We start from the raw sequence: 19,610 nt of genomic DNA on the forward strand, positions 1-19,610 counted from the left end.
ACTAAAACAAGTACGCTAATGTACCATTCCACTGGTCCCAAGTGGAATAATCATCATTTTTTAATGAACACTAAGAGTCATTTTACAAATACTAATGCACTGAATTTAAAATAAAAAAGTTTTTTATTTATTTATAAGGTAATAAACATGTAATACAACTACTGTAATACTTATTTACAATGAACACATTACTGCACTGAAATGGTGCAGAAGTTGGATTACACACACACACACACACACACACACACACACACACACACACACACAAATTTTCAATGAACACATTACTGCACTGAAATTGTGCAGAAGTTATGTTGTACTTATATACAAGTCAGTTGGTTTTACTAAGAAAACCAGATTTCTCCCTGGAAGGTCTAATGTTAAAACAAAACCTGACCTACTTTGGACACACTATGCGAAGGCATGCCTCGCTGGAAACAACATTAATGCTGGGGAAGATTGAAGGAACTAGAAGAAGAGGACGTCAGAGGATGAGATGGATCGATGGAATCACAGAAGCAATGTGTTCCAACCTGGAAGGTCTACGGGAGAAAGTGCAAGACAGGAAAAAGTGGCGTGATTTGGTTCATGGGGTCACGAAGAGTCGGAACCGACTAAACGAATAGAGAGAGAGAGAGATTTTGAGATTCCAGGAATTTTAACAGGTCAGCCTCGCCACGAGTCCGTTCGGTAAAGATGTTATCAATGTATCCAAACCAAACAAGGGGCTGAAGATTTATGGATCCCAGGAAAGCCCCCTCCAACTGACCCATGAAAATGTTGGCATAGGAAGGAGCCATCCTGGTTCCCATGGCCGTACCGCTAATCTGTTTGTATGTATGCTCTTCAAAGGCAAAGTAATTGTTGGTAAGTATAAAGTTGATTAAGGTGAACAGGAAGGATGTCGTAGCCTTGTAATCAGGTGGGTGTTGACTGAGGAAAAGTTTAGCAGCAGATAGACCATGTACTTGGGGAATGTTAGTATAGAGGGAGATGGCATCAATGGTGACAAGCAAGGTGTGTGGTGGGAGTGGGATGCATGGATTTCAGATGATCAAGGATATGGTTGGTATTTTTAATATAGGAGGGAAGTCTTTGCACCTTGGGTTGAAGGTGTTGATCAACTGAGGCAGATATATGTTCGGTTGGTGCTTTGAAGCCATCAACTGTAGGATGGCCAGGATGATACGTTTTGTGGACCTTAGGTAAAGGTGGGGGGGGGGGGGGGGGGGGTAAGATGTTCTGTGGATTGAGGTGTAAGTCCTTGTGAGGGGCTGGATGTGAGGAATTCTTGGAAGGCTTGTAAGGGATGATTCTGAGGTAGTGGTGGTGGATGAAGTCGGGATCATGGTCAGAACTGTTCAAGGCGTGGTTCAATGTCAGGTTTGCTGTTGGAAAGGTTTTGGGATTGGGTTGCAAAGGGATATTTCCAGTTGACATTACATGTAAAGGAAAGGAGGTCCTTCACCAAAGCAGCATGGTTAAATGCAGGTTTACTGCTCGAAAATTGAGACCCATGGATAATACAGATAATTCAGGGGGGGGGGGGGGGGGGGCGCTTTGGATGAGAGATTGAGAACACTATACTGTTGTGACTGATTATGAGCTGGGAGGCAATGGTGAAGGCCGTGTGATGTTAAGGTTGTTGGCCAAGCTCTGTTTTGTAGGAGAGGAGTGGTGGTTTATGGTGTGGCTGTTTGGGGAGCTGCAGAGGGACAAGAAGGGAAACACCACTGTTGAGGTAGTTTAGGAGAAGGTAGGATGGCTTTTAGGGGTGAAGTTTGCCATGTTGTTGCATCCAAGGAAACACGGGGGGGCAGATAACTGTATGAATTTGTAGGAGGAGAGAAGTCTGGTGGAGTGAAAACTGGCAGATGAGGCATGTAGGTCACAGGTTAGTCGGACAAGTGTAGGAGATTGCTGTATTTGAAACTGTAAAAGAAGCTGGTGTAGAGTGGGATTACATCCAGAAACAGGGATTTTCAATGTTATGCCTTTGTGAGTAACTCCAAGGGACAAGCAGGTTTCAAGAAACATAATGTGGGCATAATTATCCCAAGAGCCTAGTTCAAAAGCAGATTTCCCGGGCCATCACATCCAATCCTGTACTGCTGATCCATCCAAAAAACAACTTTGGAGCACACCACTTGTCACCCAGTGTTATTCCGATCCTGAATGTATCAATCAGCTGTTTCATGACCTGAAATGAGATCCATTCTGTCTGAGATTTTGCCCACCACACCTAGACTAGCTTTTCATCACCCTCCCAAACTCTGCAACATCCTTGTCAGACCCTATGCTCCTTCTGCACCCATCTCCCTACCCTATGGCTCCTACCCCTGTGACCATCCCCGCTGTAAGACTTGCGCTATGTGTCCTCCTACCACCACCTATTCCTGCCCTGTAACTGCAAAACATATACTATCAAAGAGAGAGCTAGCCACCTGTGAAACGACACATGTTATATACCAGCTGTTATGTAAACACTGTTTGGCCTTCTACATCAGCATGACTACACCCAGTGATCAGTTAGGATGAATGGTCATAGGGAGATGGTGTATACAGGCAACACACATCGTGTTGGAGAACACACTGTACAAACATGACAATCATGGCCTCAGTGCCCATTTCACCACATGCACCATCTGGATTCTTCCAGTTTCTCACAATTCTGCAGGTACAAACTAACACTACAACATTTTCTTGGTTCTCGCCACCCACCTGGTCTTAATTTACATTAATTCTTTCTGTCACAGCATTTTTTCACAGTAACTACTCCTTTCTTCATTCCATTTTATTCCATTTTAATTTCCTACATCTTTCATTTTCTGATTAGTCTATTTTTAGATGCCCCCCCCCCCCCCCCCCCCCCCCCCCGGCAGAAGTATATGAAGATAAGATGGGAGATACGAGTCTTTGAGAAAAGAATTTGACAGAGCAATGAAAAGTAAGTTGAAACGATGTCCCTGGAGTACACAATATTCCCTCAGCACCATTGAGATCCTTGGGAGAACCAGCCATGACAAAACTATTTCACCTGATTTCCAGCATATATGAGACAGGTGAAAGAAATACCCCCAGACTTCAAGAAGAATGTAATAATTCCAATTTCAAAGAAGGCAGGTGCTGACAGATGTTAATATTGCTGAACTATCAGTTTAATAAGTCATACTTCCAAAATACTAGCACAAAATATTTACTGAACAGTGGGAAATCTGGTAGTAGCTGACCTTGAGGAAGATTCATTTGGGTTCTGGAGAAATGTAGCAATACACAAGGCAATATTGACACTATGACGTAGCTTAGAAGATAGGTCAAGGAAAGGCAAACCTACATTTGTAGCATTCGAAAAGTTGAGAAAGCTATTGAGAATGTTGACTGGAGCACACTCGAATTTCTGAAGGTAGCAGGAATAAAATACTGGGAATGAAAGGTTCATTACAACTTTTACAGAAACCAGACTGTAGTTACGATAGGGGAACACTAGTTGAGAAGGCCATGCGACAGAGTTGTAGCCTATCCCTGATATTATTCGGTCTCTACACTGAGCAATGGGTGAAGGAAACCAGGAATAAATTTTTAAATGGGGTTAAAATTGAGGGAGAAGAAATAAAAATATGAAGCTTGTTGATGACATTGTAATTCTATCAAAGAACTTTGAATAGCATAATGATTCATTAGAAAATAGTAACAGAGGAAACAGCACTGGGTTAGAATTGAAGAAAAGCCGTCAGGCAAAAATCAGACAATGGGAAATCCAGGATGGAATGTAACAATGTTATCAGAAGGAAAGTTGCTACTCAGCAACTCTGCTGTATGGTGAGTAGCAACTTTCCTTCTCATAATACTGTTACATTCCATGCCTGATTTTGCATTGTTTAACTTTGAAGAGCAGTTGGATAGAAGGGATAGTGTCTTGTAAAATGATTATAAGATGAACATCAACAGAAGTAAAACAAGGGCAACAGAATGCAGTCGAATTAAATCAGATGAGCTGAGGGAATTAGATTAGGAAATGAGATACTAAAAATTGTAGATGAGTTTTGCTGCAGCAAAATAACTGAACATGGACAAAGTGAAGATGATATTGAATGCGGATTAGTAGTAGCAAGAAAAGCATTTCTGCAAATGAAGAATTTGTTAAAATATAATATAAACTTAAGTGTTAGAACCTTTTCTTTTTTTTTTTCTTTTAGATACTTGTTTGGAGTGTAGCCTTATAAGGCAGTGAAATGTGGACGAGTGGACGATAAGCAGTTCAGAGTAGGGAATAGAAGCTTTTGATACGCGATACTGCAGAGAAATGCTGACGATGATTAAATGGTTAGCTCAGCTAATTAATGAGGAGATACTTAACTGGACTGGGGAAAAAATATTTTTGCGGCACAACTTGACGAAAAGAAAGGATAGCCTCATAGGACACATTACGTGGCATCAAACAGTAGTCAGTCTGGTAATGGAGGGAAGTGTAGGAAGAAAAAGTGTAGAGGTAGATAAGATAAGATAAGATAAGATACTTTATTGTCACATAACATGTTTTTATACAATCATTCGATTGAGAACATTAGTGACTCGTCAGTCTTTAACCTAAGTTGTTACAGTTTTTTTTATACTACAGGAAATATGTCATACATACATTGCTTATTATAATAAAAATACAACATTATATTTTAAATCTTTTTGTAACTCATTGAATCATTACTATAGCCTTCACACACCTATATGAAGTATGGATGTACTGAACAGGATACAAACCGCCCTGTAATTCTATATATAAACATGAATATACAGTGAACGTGTATACTTTGTATCTATATGGTTTCGAAAGTATACCATTTGTACTTTCATCTTTACTCCCTATTCCTATTTATAAATTCTTCTAAACTATAACATTGCTTTTTATTCATTTAGAAATTCTTCTAGACTATAATAACATTTGCTTTTTAGGTTTGTGCCAATGGTCTCCAATGTGGATTCCCCAAATATTGATCTTATCTTATTTCTGATCTTCAGAGCCATGTAATATGGAGTATTTTCATATACTGTGAGTTGGTGACAAGGTAGCATGTATTTCAATTTATGTCTAGTTTCATAGGCATGTGTGAATGTATTTCCTTCAAACAGATGTGAGTTTTTCTGTTCAAAGAGAAGTATTTCAAATATGAAGATGGAAGGGATTGTCATGAAGTCCAGGTTTTTGAATAGTGGTTTGCATGAATGTCTACTATTGGTTCCTGTCATTGCTCTGATTTTTTTTTTTTTTTTTTTTTTTTTTTTTTTTTTTTTTTTTTTTTTTTTTTTTTTTTTTGTAGTTTGAAGATTCGAAGGAGGTTTGTCTTTTCAGCACCCCAAAATATTATTCCATATCTTATAAGTGTTATGAAATATGCGTGGTATACAGTTTTCTTCACTGTTAAATCTGTTACTTTGTGTAGTACCCTCATTGCATAAACTAAACTATTTAATCTCTTCAGTAAACTGTCCACATGGTCGGTATTTAAAGTTATCCCAAGAAATTTTACAGAATCAACTGTGGTCAGTTCTTTACCTGAATATTCTATTTGTGATATACATTCAGTAGTTTGTTTGGTCCTGAAGTGTATGATTTGGGTTTTTTCAAGATTTAATTTCATAGCATTATTTTTTATCCATTGTTCAAGTTCTTGTAGAGTTCGTTTCGTGGTCCTTACTAATTCGTCAGTGGTTTTGCAGCAGACTACAGCAGTTGAGTCATTTGCATAAAGTATTGTATCTGTATTTACTTTGCTAGACATGTCATTTATGTAATATAAGAACAGAAGTGGTCCTAATATCGAGCCCTAGGGCACGCCTGCTTGAATTTCTTTCCAGCTAGAGCAAGTTTTCTCTCCCTTTTGATGTATCACCACCCTTTGGTATCTGTAGATGAAAACCATCTTATAGATTTTCCATGGAAGCCATAGGTACCCAATTTTTGGAGCAGTAGCTTATGGTTTACTGTGTCAAACGCCTTTGAGAGGTCACAGAAAATCCCAGATACACTTTGTTTGTTGTCAAGGCATTTACTTAATTTGGAGATTAGTTCATTTACAGCTTGTAAAGTGTTTTGCCCCTTCCTAAACCCATATTGGTTATTGAGAATAATATTATCTTTCTTATTGTACTTGTCTAATTGATTACATACTATTCGCTCAACTATTTTAGAGAAAACTGGGAGTATAGACACTAGGCGGAAATTTAATAAATCATCTTGTTTTCCCTATTTGTAGACTGGACAGACTTCAGCATATTTCAGTCTGTCTGGAAAGCAGCCCTCATCAAATGATTGGTTTATTATTTTACAGAGTTGAGGTGCAATGCTGTCACTTCCTGCCTTTATGATATTTGTTGGAATTTCATCCCAGCCCACAGATTTAAGATTTTTTAGGGATTTTATGATGTTAGCTACTTCATGACATGATACTGCAGTAAATTTAAACTCTCTTGATTCCTGCAGTACTGCATCAGGTCTTATTTGTGGAAGTAAGAAATTATGAATTTTGTTTGTGGTTATGAAGTACTTATTAAATTCTTCACAGATGTGCTGAGTGTTAGTAACAGTATTCCCACCAATTTCTAGTTTGTAATTAAAATGTTTTGTTTCTTCAGTACCTGTTTCTTCAGTACCTGTTTCTTTCTTGACAACCTGCCATACTGCTTTTGATTTATTTGAGGCATTAGCTATATATTTACTGTTTGCCAATTGTTTTGCTTGTTTAACTACCCGATCAAATATTTTTTTGTATTTGATTTTGTACCTAATAAATTCAACATCACGGTTGGTTTTCGCTTCCTTATGCATTTCCCTCTTTCTAATACTAGAGATCATGATACCTTCCGTAATCCATGTCTTACTTTTATTGTATTTATCATTTGTTGATATGAGGGGAAAGCATTCATTGAAAATGTTCTTGAATTCAGTTATGAAAGTGTTGTAATTATTGTTTGCTGAACACTGGTTGCTGAAGGTCCAATGGGTTTCCTTTAATTTCAAGATAAATTTGTTTATATTTGGCTGGCTGAAATTTCTGACCAATTTCACTGTGGGCCTATATGTTTTGTCTATGTATGCCAATGACATAAAAAGTGCTGAGTGATCAGATATTCCTAAGTCTAATACATGTTTTTGTGTATTCCCATAATTTTTGCTGCTCACTATATTATCAATGCTTGTGGCAGAAGTGGCTGTTACCCTGGTGTACTCAGCTGCAACATTCGGGAACTCTTGACAAACAGTGTAAATAACGATGTTCAAATCTGAGGCATTATAAAGCCTGGTGCCAGTTTTGACAATGTGGTTAAAAGTGTTAACGAAGATTGCTCAAAACTCACAAAAAAAGACAGTGTGGTGATAATAGGAGGTGCAAACAATATTTACAGAAATGAAGCCATGGCCTTTGTTAAGAAGCTGATCATAGTGCTGTGGCTCCTGCATTTTACAAACATAATTGTAACAACACTCCCACAAAGGTATGATCTTCCTGACTGGTCGTGTGTTAACAAAGAAATTCGACGAACGAATTAGAAGTTAAAAAGTTTTTGTGCCAAATTTGTAAATGTAAAGCTCATAGATATTGATACTTACGAAAGAAACTGTTTTACATGCTATGGAATGCATCACAACAAACATGGTAGGGAAAGATTAGCTGCGAATATTAACAATGTACTTGAACTGATATCTCATGGTAACGAAAACAGACCTGAATGAGATTTTCACTCTGCAGCGGAGTGTGCGCTGATATGAAACTTCCTGGCAGATTAAAACTGTGTGCCCGACCGAGACTCGAACTCGGGACCTTTGCCTTTCTATACTGGCAGAAGTAAAGCTGTGAGTACCGGGTGTGAGTCGTGCTTCGGTAGCTCAGTTGGTAGAGCACTTGCCCGTGAAAGGCAAAGGTCCCGAGTTCGAGTCTCGGTCGGGCACACAGTTTTAATCTGCCAGGAAGAAAACAGACCTGTTATTGCAATGGAAGCTCCTTCACGGGGAAACTAATACGATGGACCAATTCCTATGGAATTAGGCCCAAGCGAGGGACCGTAAATTTGCAGTAAAAACTCACATCGGTGTAAACTTTGCCGACAGTTTAATAGATACTGTAAATTCTTTAGTCGGTAAAAATAGCTTCATAATGCACTTAAACATTGGTGGTGTGTCAGGAGAAATGATGAACAAACTATATGACTTAGAACTACTCTTAGGGCAAATTAACTCTGTAAAAGTCATATGTTTGAATGAACATTGGCTTAAATGGGACAATGTCAAGCTACTAAATTCACTCTCAGGATACAAGTTAGCATCGAGTTTTTGCAGAAAAAAGGGGTATGGGGGATCATGTATATTAGTTGAACAGACACAAAACTTTGAAGCCAAAACGACATTCGATTGTTTAAATGAGGAACAGGTATTCGAAAGCTGTTGCATTGAGCTGTCTGAATACGGTTTACTGATCATACTTAGGTATGACTGTAGTAAGCAAGTTCAAATGGATGTAAATTGCAATAATTATTCAGATATGAAAAGGCTTCTTCGGGATAAAATATAATGGAGAGCTCTATTAAATTTGTGTTTGGAATGACGACTCAGTGTCAACAACAAAAACAACACCATGGAGCAGGAAACAGCCTGGTAAGTCAAACTGAAATAATGTGATAAAAATAGAAGATCTCAAGTCAGGTAGCCCTTCAACTAAACACTGCTGACAATTTTTTTTTTTGAATAAAAGCATGGCACAATCTCTTAAACTTTCTCCTAATAGGTTATGCCTCTTATCTACCAACACTTAACTGTATTGGGAAAAGAACCACTCACTATCTGTATTTTAATGTAGTTGCCGAACAGCCTTTACTGTCCTAACATCCAACTGAGGCTTAGTTAGTTTCATTATATGCAGACATATGACAAAATCAATATTACTTGTAGCATGAAAACATAATTGTCCTGAATTCTGAAAAGTGAAACTGGCCTGACTTAAAATAAGTTCAGGTAGAGAGGGAGGATCCTGTAACCATTAAACACTACTTGAGGCCAACATCAACATAAATTCTTACTTTTAGCATGCATAATGCTTAATGTTGGATCTCAGTTCAGCTGGTGGTAATACCAACTGCTGCCATTTAAACTACAGATGAGAATGTTTAATGTTGATATGATGCTGAGTGTAAACCAAGAGAGAGATATGGCAGAACTCTAGTGGCTCTTTGCGAGAGAAGAATTATACTGACTCTATATAAGTGCCAATGTTTTCAAAACAAGAGTAGTAAATAATCACTTGTTTCTTTTCCCACTTGTGTTATGTCTCACCCATTGAAATTCACTGCCACATGTGTGAGACTGTTGTCATGGTGTCAAGAATGTGGGTTTGATAGTTCAAAGAAGTTCGAATGTTGTGTGACAGTGAATCAAAATTATTTTGGCCTCACGCCAGCCAGTCTCACAACGTGGTCATACAACAGATGACAGTTGTTTAGGGATCACCAACTGAATGTGAAAGATATTGACTCCAAGACTAACATTTCTGTCAGACCTGGGCACAAAAAACTGTGTAATGGACTGAAAATGTGAAAAGTGTGCTCCAGGTGGGTACCACGAATGCCATGTGACGTTGACATGTGATGGTGGCATGAATGTACTTCCTCTTCAACAATTGTGACAATTGATGAAATATGATTGCCTTTTTTCAATCCTGGAATGAATCCTTGGTCAGCTCAATGGAGGCATGCATTCTCAACTCCATAAAAAATTCCAGCCAATGGCCAATGCTGTTACAATGATGGTAGCCATGTTTTAGCACAGCATTGTTATACGCCTTATTCATTGTGTTTGGAAGGGCGCTAAGGTAACTGGTGCACGCTACCAACTTGTGTTGGAAAGCAATCTCCTTCCAGCACTGTGAGGAAAATGGCTGGAAAGAGCTACACACGTGCTCTTTCACCAAGTCAATGCACCAATACATTAGGGCAAACACAAACCAGGTGCTTCTTTGTGAAAATAAATTTGATTGGGTTTTCCATGCTCCTTATTCATCTGTCCTTGCTCCTAGTGATTTTTGGCTTTGTCCAACAATTAAAAACAGGTTCCATATTCATACATTCTCTAGTCAAGCTACTGTTGTATCTGCGATTTTTTGTTGTTCAAACCAGACTCTTAAAGAAGCATCAATGGCGGCCATGGAATCATAACACTGACATTCTAAAACATCTGTACGGCTTCAAGGAAATTACAGTGAGAAATGACACAAGCTGAATTTTTTCACTCCGAAAATCAGTACCATGTGGCTCACTGCAGTCCTAAGAAACTACTTTGTGAAAAAGAAAATCTGAGACCTTACTATCTGAACACATGTTTTAGGTCACAGTTGACTTCAGCAATGAATAAATGATTGTATTTTTTGAATAAAATGCTTTGCCCTGATTATTGGCATCTTGCACGTATAACAATTAGAAGCAGCCACTTAGGGAACCAAGCTGTGAGGAGCACCAGGGGCTCCTAAGTGCTAAATTCACATACAATATGCTCCTTTGTGAGAAATATGGTCAGCAGCCAGAAGTCAAGAATGCAGCTAGGAAGGAGGTTTCCATGTACAGTTGTTAATGATAACTCACCTTCACCCTTCAACTCTCTGATAAATTGACATCACCTGTTAACATTTTGTGAACTTCCCAGAGCTTCATGGAGAAGCACCACCAATGGAGAAGCAGTGCAGTGCATGTGGGAGAGCAGCTCTTCAAAAGGGAGATATCTTATGTAGGCTCTTACAGATGTTTTTGCAAGATTGGGTTAATGGTTGATTTATATGAAGAAGCAGTTTAGATGGGAGTGTCTTTGCAAGGTTATATTGTATTATCAGTAATGTTCCAAAATACCATCTGTAAACATTATTATTGCAGGATAAAGATTTTCTGTGTACATCTGTCATGGAGGTAGAGATAAGCAGTCACACTGAGAGTAGTTGCAAGAAATTGGTTTCAAAGCTTGAAACTTTATTTAAAACTTTTATCTGTTGCATTGTTTCCATAAGTTCCAAAACTCATGCTTCCAGGAAATTTAATTTTTTTCAGTTTACTTTGTTTATGTGCAGCTATTTTCATACCTGTAGCCATGGCTGCCTGCAGTATAGTGTGTCACCCTAAGAGTCCCTGGTGGGTCCTCATACCCAAACTGGCCTTCAACAATACCTGTTGGCCAACGATGTTCCTCTCTATAAGAAAAGCCTGTAAAACACAAAAATGTATGTTACTTTTTGTGCTGGGCAAACCACAGCTTAACATTTCATGTGGTTTAAAACAAGTGAGTAAGATGAAGTCGAAATGTGTTTAATTACTCCATCTTTAACTGACTGCAATGGAAAAGTAAATTGACTCAAGTTCACTTATGATGATACAGTAATCATGAAATTTCATATCATTGCTCTACGTTTGTAGTTACATAGGTTTCCAGAGGTCCTCTTTAATATCTATAAAACATGTTAATTTTTTTTTCAATAGCCTAAGAAAGACCTGTCTCCGTTCTTAATTATGTCTGTACTACTGTTGTGGAAATCTGTGTGACTCATGTAATTTTTAACCTCCAGTGTTATCAGTATTTTATTTGTGTAACAGTTATTTCTGTTATGCTTAAGAATCTGTTGATGTTTTCTAGTAATTGACTCCTACAATTTTTTTGTTACAATTTAACAGCTCATGTGTTCTAACATCATGAAGGTGGACAAGTGCTTTATTTTTTCCAATTTAAAATGAAGAAAAAAAAATTGTTTCATTCTGCCCTTTGGCTATTTTACATTGATACAATTTTTATTAGTTACTTTGTACAGTTCATCTAGTAACTAGGCCAGTAACAGACGGGATCGATTAAAATGAAGCAGCTGATTGGGAAATAGAGACTGTATGTTGTCTCTTACTTATATTCCTCTATGCTGTAGTTATTAATTAGCTCCTGATTAAAATTTTATGTAGCTAAGTGTAAAGCATAAAGAAACATGCAGGGGATATTTTCTTACATTAAAAGTCCCCATAACATTTACACAGAAAATCTGTAGAAATTGTCGATGGCTGAGTGATTTATGACCCTTTAATCCTTGGTGCATGTTCTGTCGGTTTCTTTTTGTGTAAAATTACACACATTCACATTTATTTTGTTCTTATTACATAATAGATTAGAAGAAATTAGAAACAGGAAATGAGAAAATGTAACAATAGAATTATAGTGCAGCAAAAAATAGGTTCAGTATTTAATTAATATTACCTAACATTGGCAGTATGAAATACTACGTTAGACAGTCTGTGCATCAATGAACTACACGTTCTAGTGTACTATAGTTTCAACAACTGAATGGAAAACTTTTGGAGCAATATCACATAGTTTTATTTTAATCATTGTAGTCTGGATGGTTCTTCTCTGCAGGAAAATAGTGTGGGATTTGGGAGTCCAGTTTGATTCAAGCACTTGTCATTACACCAGTTTTATCAGTATTTTTGTCACCAGTGAGTTTTCACTTAAAAACATGATATATAGACCAGTCCACAGTGAATTTAAGTTCATGTTAAATAGTACTGTAATTAGTCACATGCTGATGTGTTTCAACCCAATACCTTTCCTCGTTTCATACTATTAATGTAACAAAATTACACATATTTTCTCATACAAATTGACATCTGCTACAAGAGAACCTGTTATGATTTTATGTGGCCTTAAATAACTTTTAGATTAAGAAACTCCAAAATTAGAATTGTAATATCATGTTAAGGTAAACATTAAGACAGCATAAAATAGTATTGATTTGCTTGTGACTGCTTTGAAAACTTTGTTGTCTACATAAAAATCTGTAGTTATGTGACTAAATCACTGTTGTTCATCATTTTCCAATAATCATAATGAGAAAATTCTGTGACAAAACTGTGGTCACTATGAGTGGTAATGGCTAATTTGAGTAACACATGCTGTTGCCATTATTCTTAAATGACTTAAATGAAGCTTTCGTTTTATCAAGTGCAGCAGTAACCAGCTGCTTAGGCTGTAGAATTCCCTCTGTGAAAATGTTTTGTTGCAGTAATGAGAGTGAGGGCAGGTGCTTTTAAAATCCTGTTGTGGCTTTTGACGCCTGCATACTTGAAGACTTATGAATCCTCCAAGCTATTTAATATAAAATTGTGGATTACACAAAAAACTTAGCAGAAACATATCTGTCAGAGAATCATGAGGTTATCATATGTAATAGTCTGTGTACCAATTCAGTGAGACATTTGAACCATGCTTGGAAATCCTGTATACAGAGAGTAAAACAGAAATGTTATTGACCTATTCGAAATATCTTCTTTGGGGATTCCAGAGCAGCACTTAATTTTTTACTTCATTAGTCTGCAGCAATCCTTTTTACTCAGATGATAGTAGCAGCAGATCATGGCATACACTCCAGGAGACAGCAAAAGTGTTCAGGAGACTTCTTGTTCCACAACTGTTGAACTACCACCAACTGCTCTGAGAGATGGTCAGAACTGGGGCCAACGAGATGGTGCATCTCTCAAAGATGTACTGAACCACTGAAAAGAATGGTATTCATGTAACCTGATGAGCCATACAAGTACTAAGAGATCTATTGATTGTTCCTTAAAACATTCTGACACAACTTGTGAGTGACAACTCCTCAATTACCTTGCTGAAGGTACAGTTTGCCTTCAGGATGATTTAGATAAACAGATGGATGCACGTGTTTGAACAGTAAGTTTCAGTATTGTTTAGCAAGAGATATATGACAGGCTTTACATACAGTGCTTCACATTTTGATTGACCATTAATGTGTACTTTGGTACTAATTGGTTACATTTGCTTGCTGGAAATGGCATAATAAGAGTATTTATGGGAATAAGGCTTAAATTGTATTCTGTGATCCAGTTGCAGGCTTCTTCATCTATCATCTGGGCCATGTCTAGTAAGGTTGAGTTTGGACCCTTGATTAGAATGCTTGAAGATCTTATGCAGTTATAGAACTAACAAACCTTGTGGGATCCCACATGTTATGTTCCCCAATTCTGAAGTTTGTTTCATTTCTGTGACAGGCTACCAAGTGAGGCAGTGTGATGGTAAGAAAGTGTAATCACATTTGGGAGAATAATGGTTCAAATCCTCTTTCTGCCTTCCAGATTTAGGTTTTTTATGGTTTTTCAGAATAATGCAAGAGAGAATGCTGGTGTCATTTTTTTGAAAACGTTAAGCCTTAATCTTCCTTCCATTTTCTCTGATAGAGTCCAAAAATGTGATTCTCTACTTTCTGTTATAAAGAAAGAGAGATGATATGCGGTACTCTGAACTGTCCCGTTATCTCTTCCTCTCTTTGACACTGCAAATATCTGTCATTCAGTTGCTCATAGGTGTGTAAACCACAGCACTATCTTTACTGAAACTACCATCTTTGTAACTTTGTGAACAAATGTACCAGCTCCAGTGATAGTGATATGATGTATCTATGCAGTCTATAAATAGTGACTGCACTTGTGTGGCTTCCTGGTTTGCTCTTGACTATCTTGTGGATTCAGTTTTAGTGACCTTGAATGCTTTTATCATTTATTTTACAGCCTTTGAAACAGAGATCTGGACAAATACCACATGACTGCAAGTAAATCCTTAACACAGACTAGCTCATCTCAATGTTCCCTTGTGGATAATGTGAACAGCAGTCTAAGTGTATACTTACCTTACAGATTATAGCTTTTAACTAAATCATTTTCATGCAGTACAACTCCAACAGAAAGGCATGAGGTACTGTAATACACCCATTACTAAATCCCATGTTGTCATATGCTGCCTCTGGGAGGTTGCCAGAAACACTAACCACCAGATCACAGAAGAAGTCTAGTTTAACTGTCTCTGCCATGGATGCATTCAAGATATCACATTGCAATACAGATTTCCATTATAAACATCTGCTCTAAGATTAGTTGACAGTTTCTGACTTCATGACTTCTGTTAACCTGGGCGGAGCAATGGGGACTGACAATGGCAATAAGAACAGCTGAGCACCAGTCACCATAGAGCATTTTGTAAACTCTGCTACTGATTCGATTGCACAAGCAACTGTAGAAATGATGTATACTATTCATCATAAAGCTATGAATTTAATGTGTAGCATGCAGCTCAAATGGTATTAGAATAGTAGCCATTCACCTGGCTTTATCCTTTGGGCTATCATTTATTTTCCTTCTTTTAGGTCTTCACAAAACTGAGGGAATCTTGCTTTTTACCCAAAAAAAGGAGGGTCATAACTTGGCCTGTTGTAATATGCTGATTTACTGAAAGTTAGGTTTTAATGGGTGACTACAACAGACAAATTCTTCAATTTTGCACTTTCTGTTTAAAATTTGTGTTTCAGCTCCATAAAGACTCTTTGATTTGAAAACTGTGTTGTAGTGTTCATTTTCATGTATTTTAAGAAGCATCTTTTGCTGTACATTTCTTTTATAACACACATGGCTGTTTCCATTTTTGTGGCAACGAATTTCATAATCAATCTTTTCTAGTCCAGTCTCTGTACAGTTACACTGTACCAGCTGAATACATTGTAGATTCATTGGCAAATATTGTGGTGGAGACAACAGCAAATACATTTATTTAAGAAACAAGATGTCAGAAAGATATACTGAATGAGGACTAAGGATGTGTACATGTGCTCAGGCTGGAAGGAGATAAAAAAACCCTCCTTCAAATATCATCAAACCACAATTTATTTGAGGTATTTAATGTTGTGACATCCAGATATTTGTATTGAGCCAGTAAACAGAATTTAGTGCTGTAGTGCCTATGTGACAGTTCTCCATGGAGAGAAGGGCAAGACATGCACTTTGCTTATGGTGTAGCTAAAAGCAGTGGTTGCAGAGCCCAGCAAATGTATCACAAATGTTTCTCTGCACAAAAATGTCCACATTATTGCATATTTACTGTAATCCATAGTCAACTGGGCAATATTGCCACATTGATGGTACACAGGCCCAATGCAGGCAAACCACAGATGGTGCCTACAGCAGCCTTTTAGGAAGACTTGCTGCTACACTTTGAAAACAGGCAAAAGACAAATACATGAGCAATTGACACTAAGTTCAGTGTTCACCATTGTTAAGTTTGGTATGGAATGTGTTTCATAAGCAGCTGTTCCATTCTTTCTGTCCTACCAGATGATTATCTAACTTAGCTTCAGTGTGTACGCTGGTGTCCATAACTGACTATCAAAGACCCTCAATTTCCTTAAGTTGTTCCACAGATGAGGCTCGGTTTGACAGGAAATCATGTACAATTTTATAACTTGCATGTATGGCTGGAAGAAAACCCATGTAAATTTATGGCAGTTATGCAGGATTGTCAGAGGCAATTTGCAGTAAAAATGTTGGCCAGTATTGTAGGTGAATACTTGCTTAGGCCCTACATGTTGCCACCTTGATTCAGGTGGCCAATGTACGGACTGTTTCTGCAAGAGCAAATGTTGATGTTATTAGAGGTGTTACCCCTATGTATCAAAGGGAGGATGTGGTTCCAGCAAGCTGGGATCCCAGTGCATCTTGCAGCTCCAATATGTGCAGCATTAATCCACACTTTCAGCAATCAGTGGATTTGCTGGAGAAGACATGTACATGGCACTGGAAGATATCTGAACCTCACTCCATTAGACTTCTTTTTGAGGTGCTATATGAAAACTAAAGGGTGTTCTACCTCTGTGGATGAGGAGGAAGTATTACTTGCAAAAATTCTTGTAGGAGTCACACTCACAGAGACCATGCCACACATTTTCCATAAAACATAGGATGGCCTGTTATGCAGATACTGGCTGTACGCTGAAGTTAATGTTGTTAATTTTCAGCATTTATTATAACACTAAACAGAAAAATAAAGGGATGAAACACATTTAATGTTGTTTTATTCTCAGTTTCGACAGGGACCTCCAGGGTATCCCATAATCAACCAATATGCATTTGCTACAACTGGTTGCTTAATTACATATATTTGTTGTTTTCTTCATCATATCTATCATTTTGGACATTGAATTTGTAAACATTCTGTATATAAATGCGTGTATGTGTGTGTTTTGTACACTGTTTCAACTAAGGAAATGAGGCACTACAGTACATTAGGTTTACTTTACCAAGGAACTGTCAGAGGAAAGAAATGCACTAACAGAAAGACATGCAGCCAACAATGCTGCTTCGAATATTTTCCAGTCTCAAGGTAAGGAATTCAACAACGATGTCAACTAAACAACAGTGTATATTTCATTACTGGCTTTATAGTAATATCTTTTAGTAATACAACAATGTCGGCACTAGTTGTATGTATGTTTAAGAAGTGCCAGGTGAATTAGAAATGGACAATACACAGTTCGCAATTTACACATTGGGTTACATACTGAAAACTTGAAGTTTGCTGTGTAATATGCCAGGTGTGATCCCCACAATTTATTATTATTATTATTATTATTATTATTGTTATTGTTGTTGTTGCTGTTGTTGTTGTGCTCATATATTGTACCTCAATCTTGAAGAATAGAAGGTTCAAATGGTTCAAATGGCTCTGAGCACTATGGGACTCAACATCTTAGGTCATAAGTCCCCTAGAACTTAGAACTACTTAAACCTACCTAACCTAAGGACATCACACACACCCATGCCCGAGGCAGGATTCGAACCTGCGACTGTAGCAGTCCCGCGGTTCCGGACTGCAGCGCCAGAACCGCACGGCCACCGCGGCCGGCAAGAATAGAAGGTGGGGTACTATTTCATTGTTAGAAAAGCAGTATTAATAATCATGTATGACAGTAAGAATTCAAATTATCAATTAGTTATACTACAGTACTCTTCAAATCATAGCTATGGAGAGGGTGAGTACATAAAAATAGTTGTGGTAGTAGTAGTAGTAGTAGTAGTAGTAGTAGTAGTAGTAGTAGTAGTAATGGGAAAACTTGCATGATCATTATCCACTAACAAACAAAGGTGTCTTCTGGAGTTCCATCACTTTCGTCTGGCTAGGGTATCCCTAATGAACAGCATGACTGGCTGTAATGGCCCTGGGAATATGCCTTTCTGTTTAAGTATGTTAATAACTAAAGTAGGAGAGTGTTAGTATAAATAAATAACAAGGACTGTAATGACTAGAATAGTTCCCTGTAAAGAATTCAGTAACAATGGTGACATAATACCAGTAAGTGAGGATAACTGGAAGTAGTGAAGTTACTGGAATGTGAATAACGGTATTTATAAACACCACTAATGGTAATAAATGAAAAGCACCAGTTTGCTTTTGTTTTGTACCACTAATGGTACATTAAAGGCAGAGGATTCAGTGTGGAATGTCTGTGGAAGTTGAATGCATGAGGTATACTTGTGTAGATACAGTTCTTGCTTTTAACTAAGTGAGCATGAAGTTGGTTAGTTAGTTAGTAGTGTGTGTGTGTGTGTGTGTGTGTGTGTGTGTGTGTGTGTGTGTGTGTGTGTGGGCGCGCACGCACTTATTAAGGACTTCTAGGTGTTGCATGATGAATTTACTAGATGAAGTTTTAATAAGGACCTGATGTCCAGGAATGTGCCATTTGGATACAAAATAAGTTTGGAGATCAGATCACTTTCAAATCTCACACTTGACTGTACAGTACATAACGGTAGAGCTGCAAAACACATATATTGAGAACGATTTCTGGTACATTTCAGTCCATTAAATACTATTTTTGTCTGGCTGCGACAATGGCTGTGAGAAACTGATAAGTTGACTATGGTGCTCCACAGATGTGCACCAGAGTTGTTGACATGTGTGAAAGTATGCATCACAAGTACACCTTGTGGAATGAACAGCAGTGTTACCATAGGGAGCAGCTTCTGTAGAGCACAGAGGTCAGAGTTTATTGTCTCCGGTGTGTGCGTGCTGTGAAGTGGGAGCTTCAAAAGTGATCTGATCTTCAAACTTGTTTTACATGCAAACTGTACGTTTCTGGATATAGGTTCCTTATCAAAACTTTGTCAACTATGTTCCCTCTACAACGCCTAGAAGCCTGTACTAGAAATTCTGAAATACTCTGTATTTGTTAATCAAGGAATATGAAGGAAAAAGAACATGATGCTGCTACTTAGTATGTACAAATAATATTAAACTGCATAAATTCTGTTGCCAGTGATAATGAAGATGCGGATTGAAGATACCAACAGTCACAACAAAGGAGATGCACATTACCATACAGTAAAGAAGCTATAACAAATGACTGTAATAGAAGTGTTATACTATTACATAAAACTCTAAGATGTCTGTCTATGAGATTTACATGTACAATCATCTGTACTGTAATCATGTATTAACTAATAAAAATAAGTGATGCTTTCTACACAAATCAAATACTTTTCACCAGAGCCATAATTCATCTTTTTATTCTAACCATAATTTTTAATGCCAGCTGAGTGAGTTTGAAAGGGGTCAAATTGTGGCCTTCTGAGTGGTGGAATGGTCCTTTCAGAGAATACCATCCAAGTTGGACATGTTGTGTCAGTTGTCCATAAAAGCTAGTATCAGTGGCCACAAGAGCATACTCTCACATGTAGATGAGGTACTGGATGTCCATGCTGCACAGACA

The 19,610-nt window shown here is 37.7% G+C and overlaps 1 protein-coding gene and 1 non-coding gene across 2 annotated transcripts in view; both read left to right on the top strand.

The window, feature by feature from the left end:
- Positions 1 to 19,194, top strand: part of LOC126419296 (biogenesis of lysosome-related organelles complex 1 subunit 2) — a 61,083-nt gene extending 41,889 nt beyond the window's left edge. Inside the window, exon 5 of the mRNA XM_050086470.1 lies at positions 19,158 to 19,194. Coding sequence (XP_049942427.1) covers positions 19,158 to 19,179 — 22 coding nt within the window. The 3' untranslated portion in view covers positions 19,180 to 19,194. The remainder of the gene's footprint in view (positions 1 to 19,157) is intronic.
- Trnas-uga (transfer RNA serine (anticodon UGA)) lies at positions 7,868 to 7,942 on the top strand. The gene has a single exon. It is a non-coding gene; the product is annotated as a tRNA-Ser (tRNA).
- Positions 19,195 to 19,610: the final 416 nt, after the last annotated feature.

The sequence above is a fragment of the Schistocerca serialis genome, chromosome 9, assembly GCF_023864345.2.
Source record: "Schistocerca serialis cubense isolate TAMUIC-IGC-003099 chromosome 9, iqSchSeri2.2, whole genome shotgun sequence".
Classification (NCBI taxonomy): domain Eukaryota; kingdom Metazoa; phylum Arthropoda; class Insecta; order Orthoptera; family Acrididae; genus Schistocerca; species Schistocerca serialis.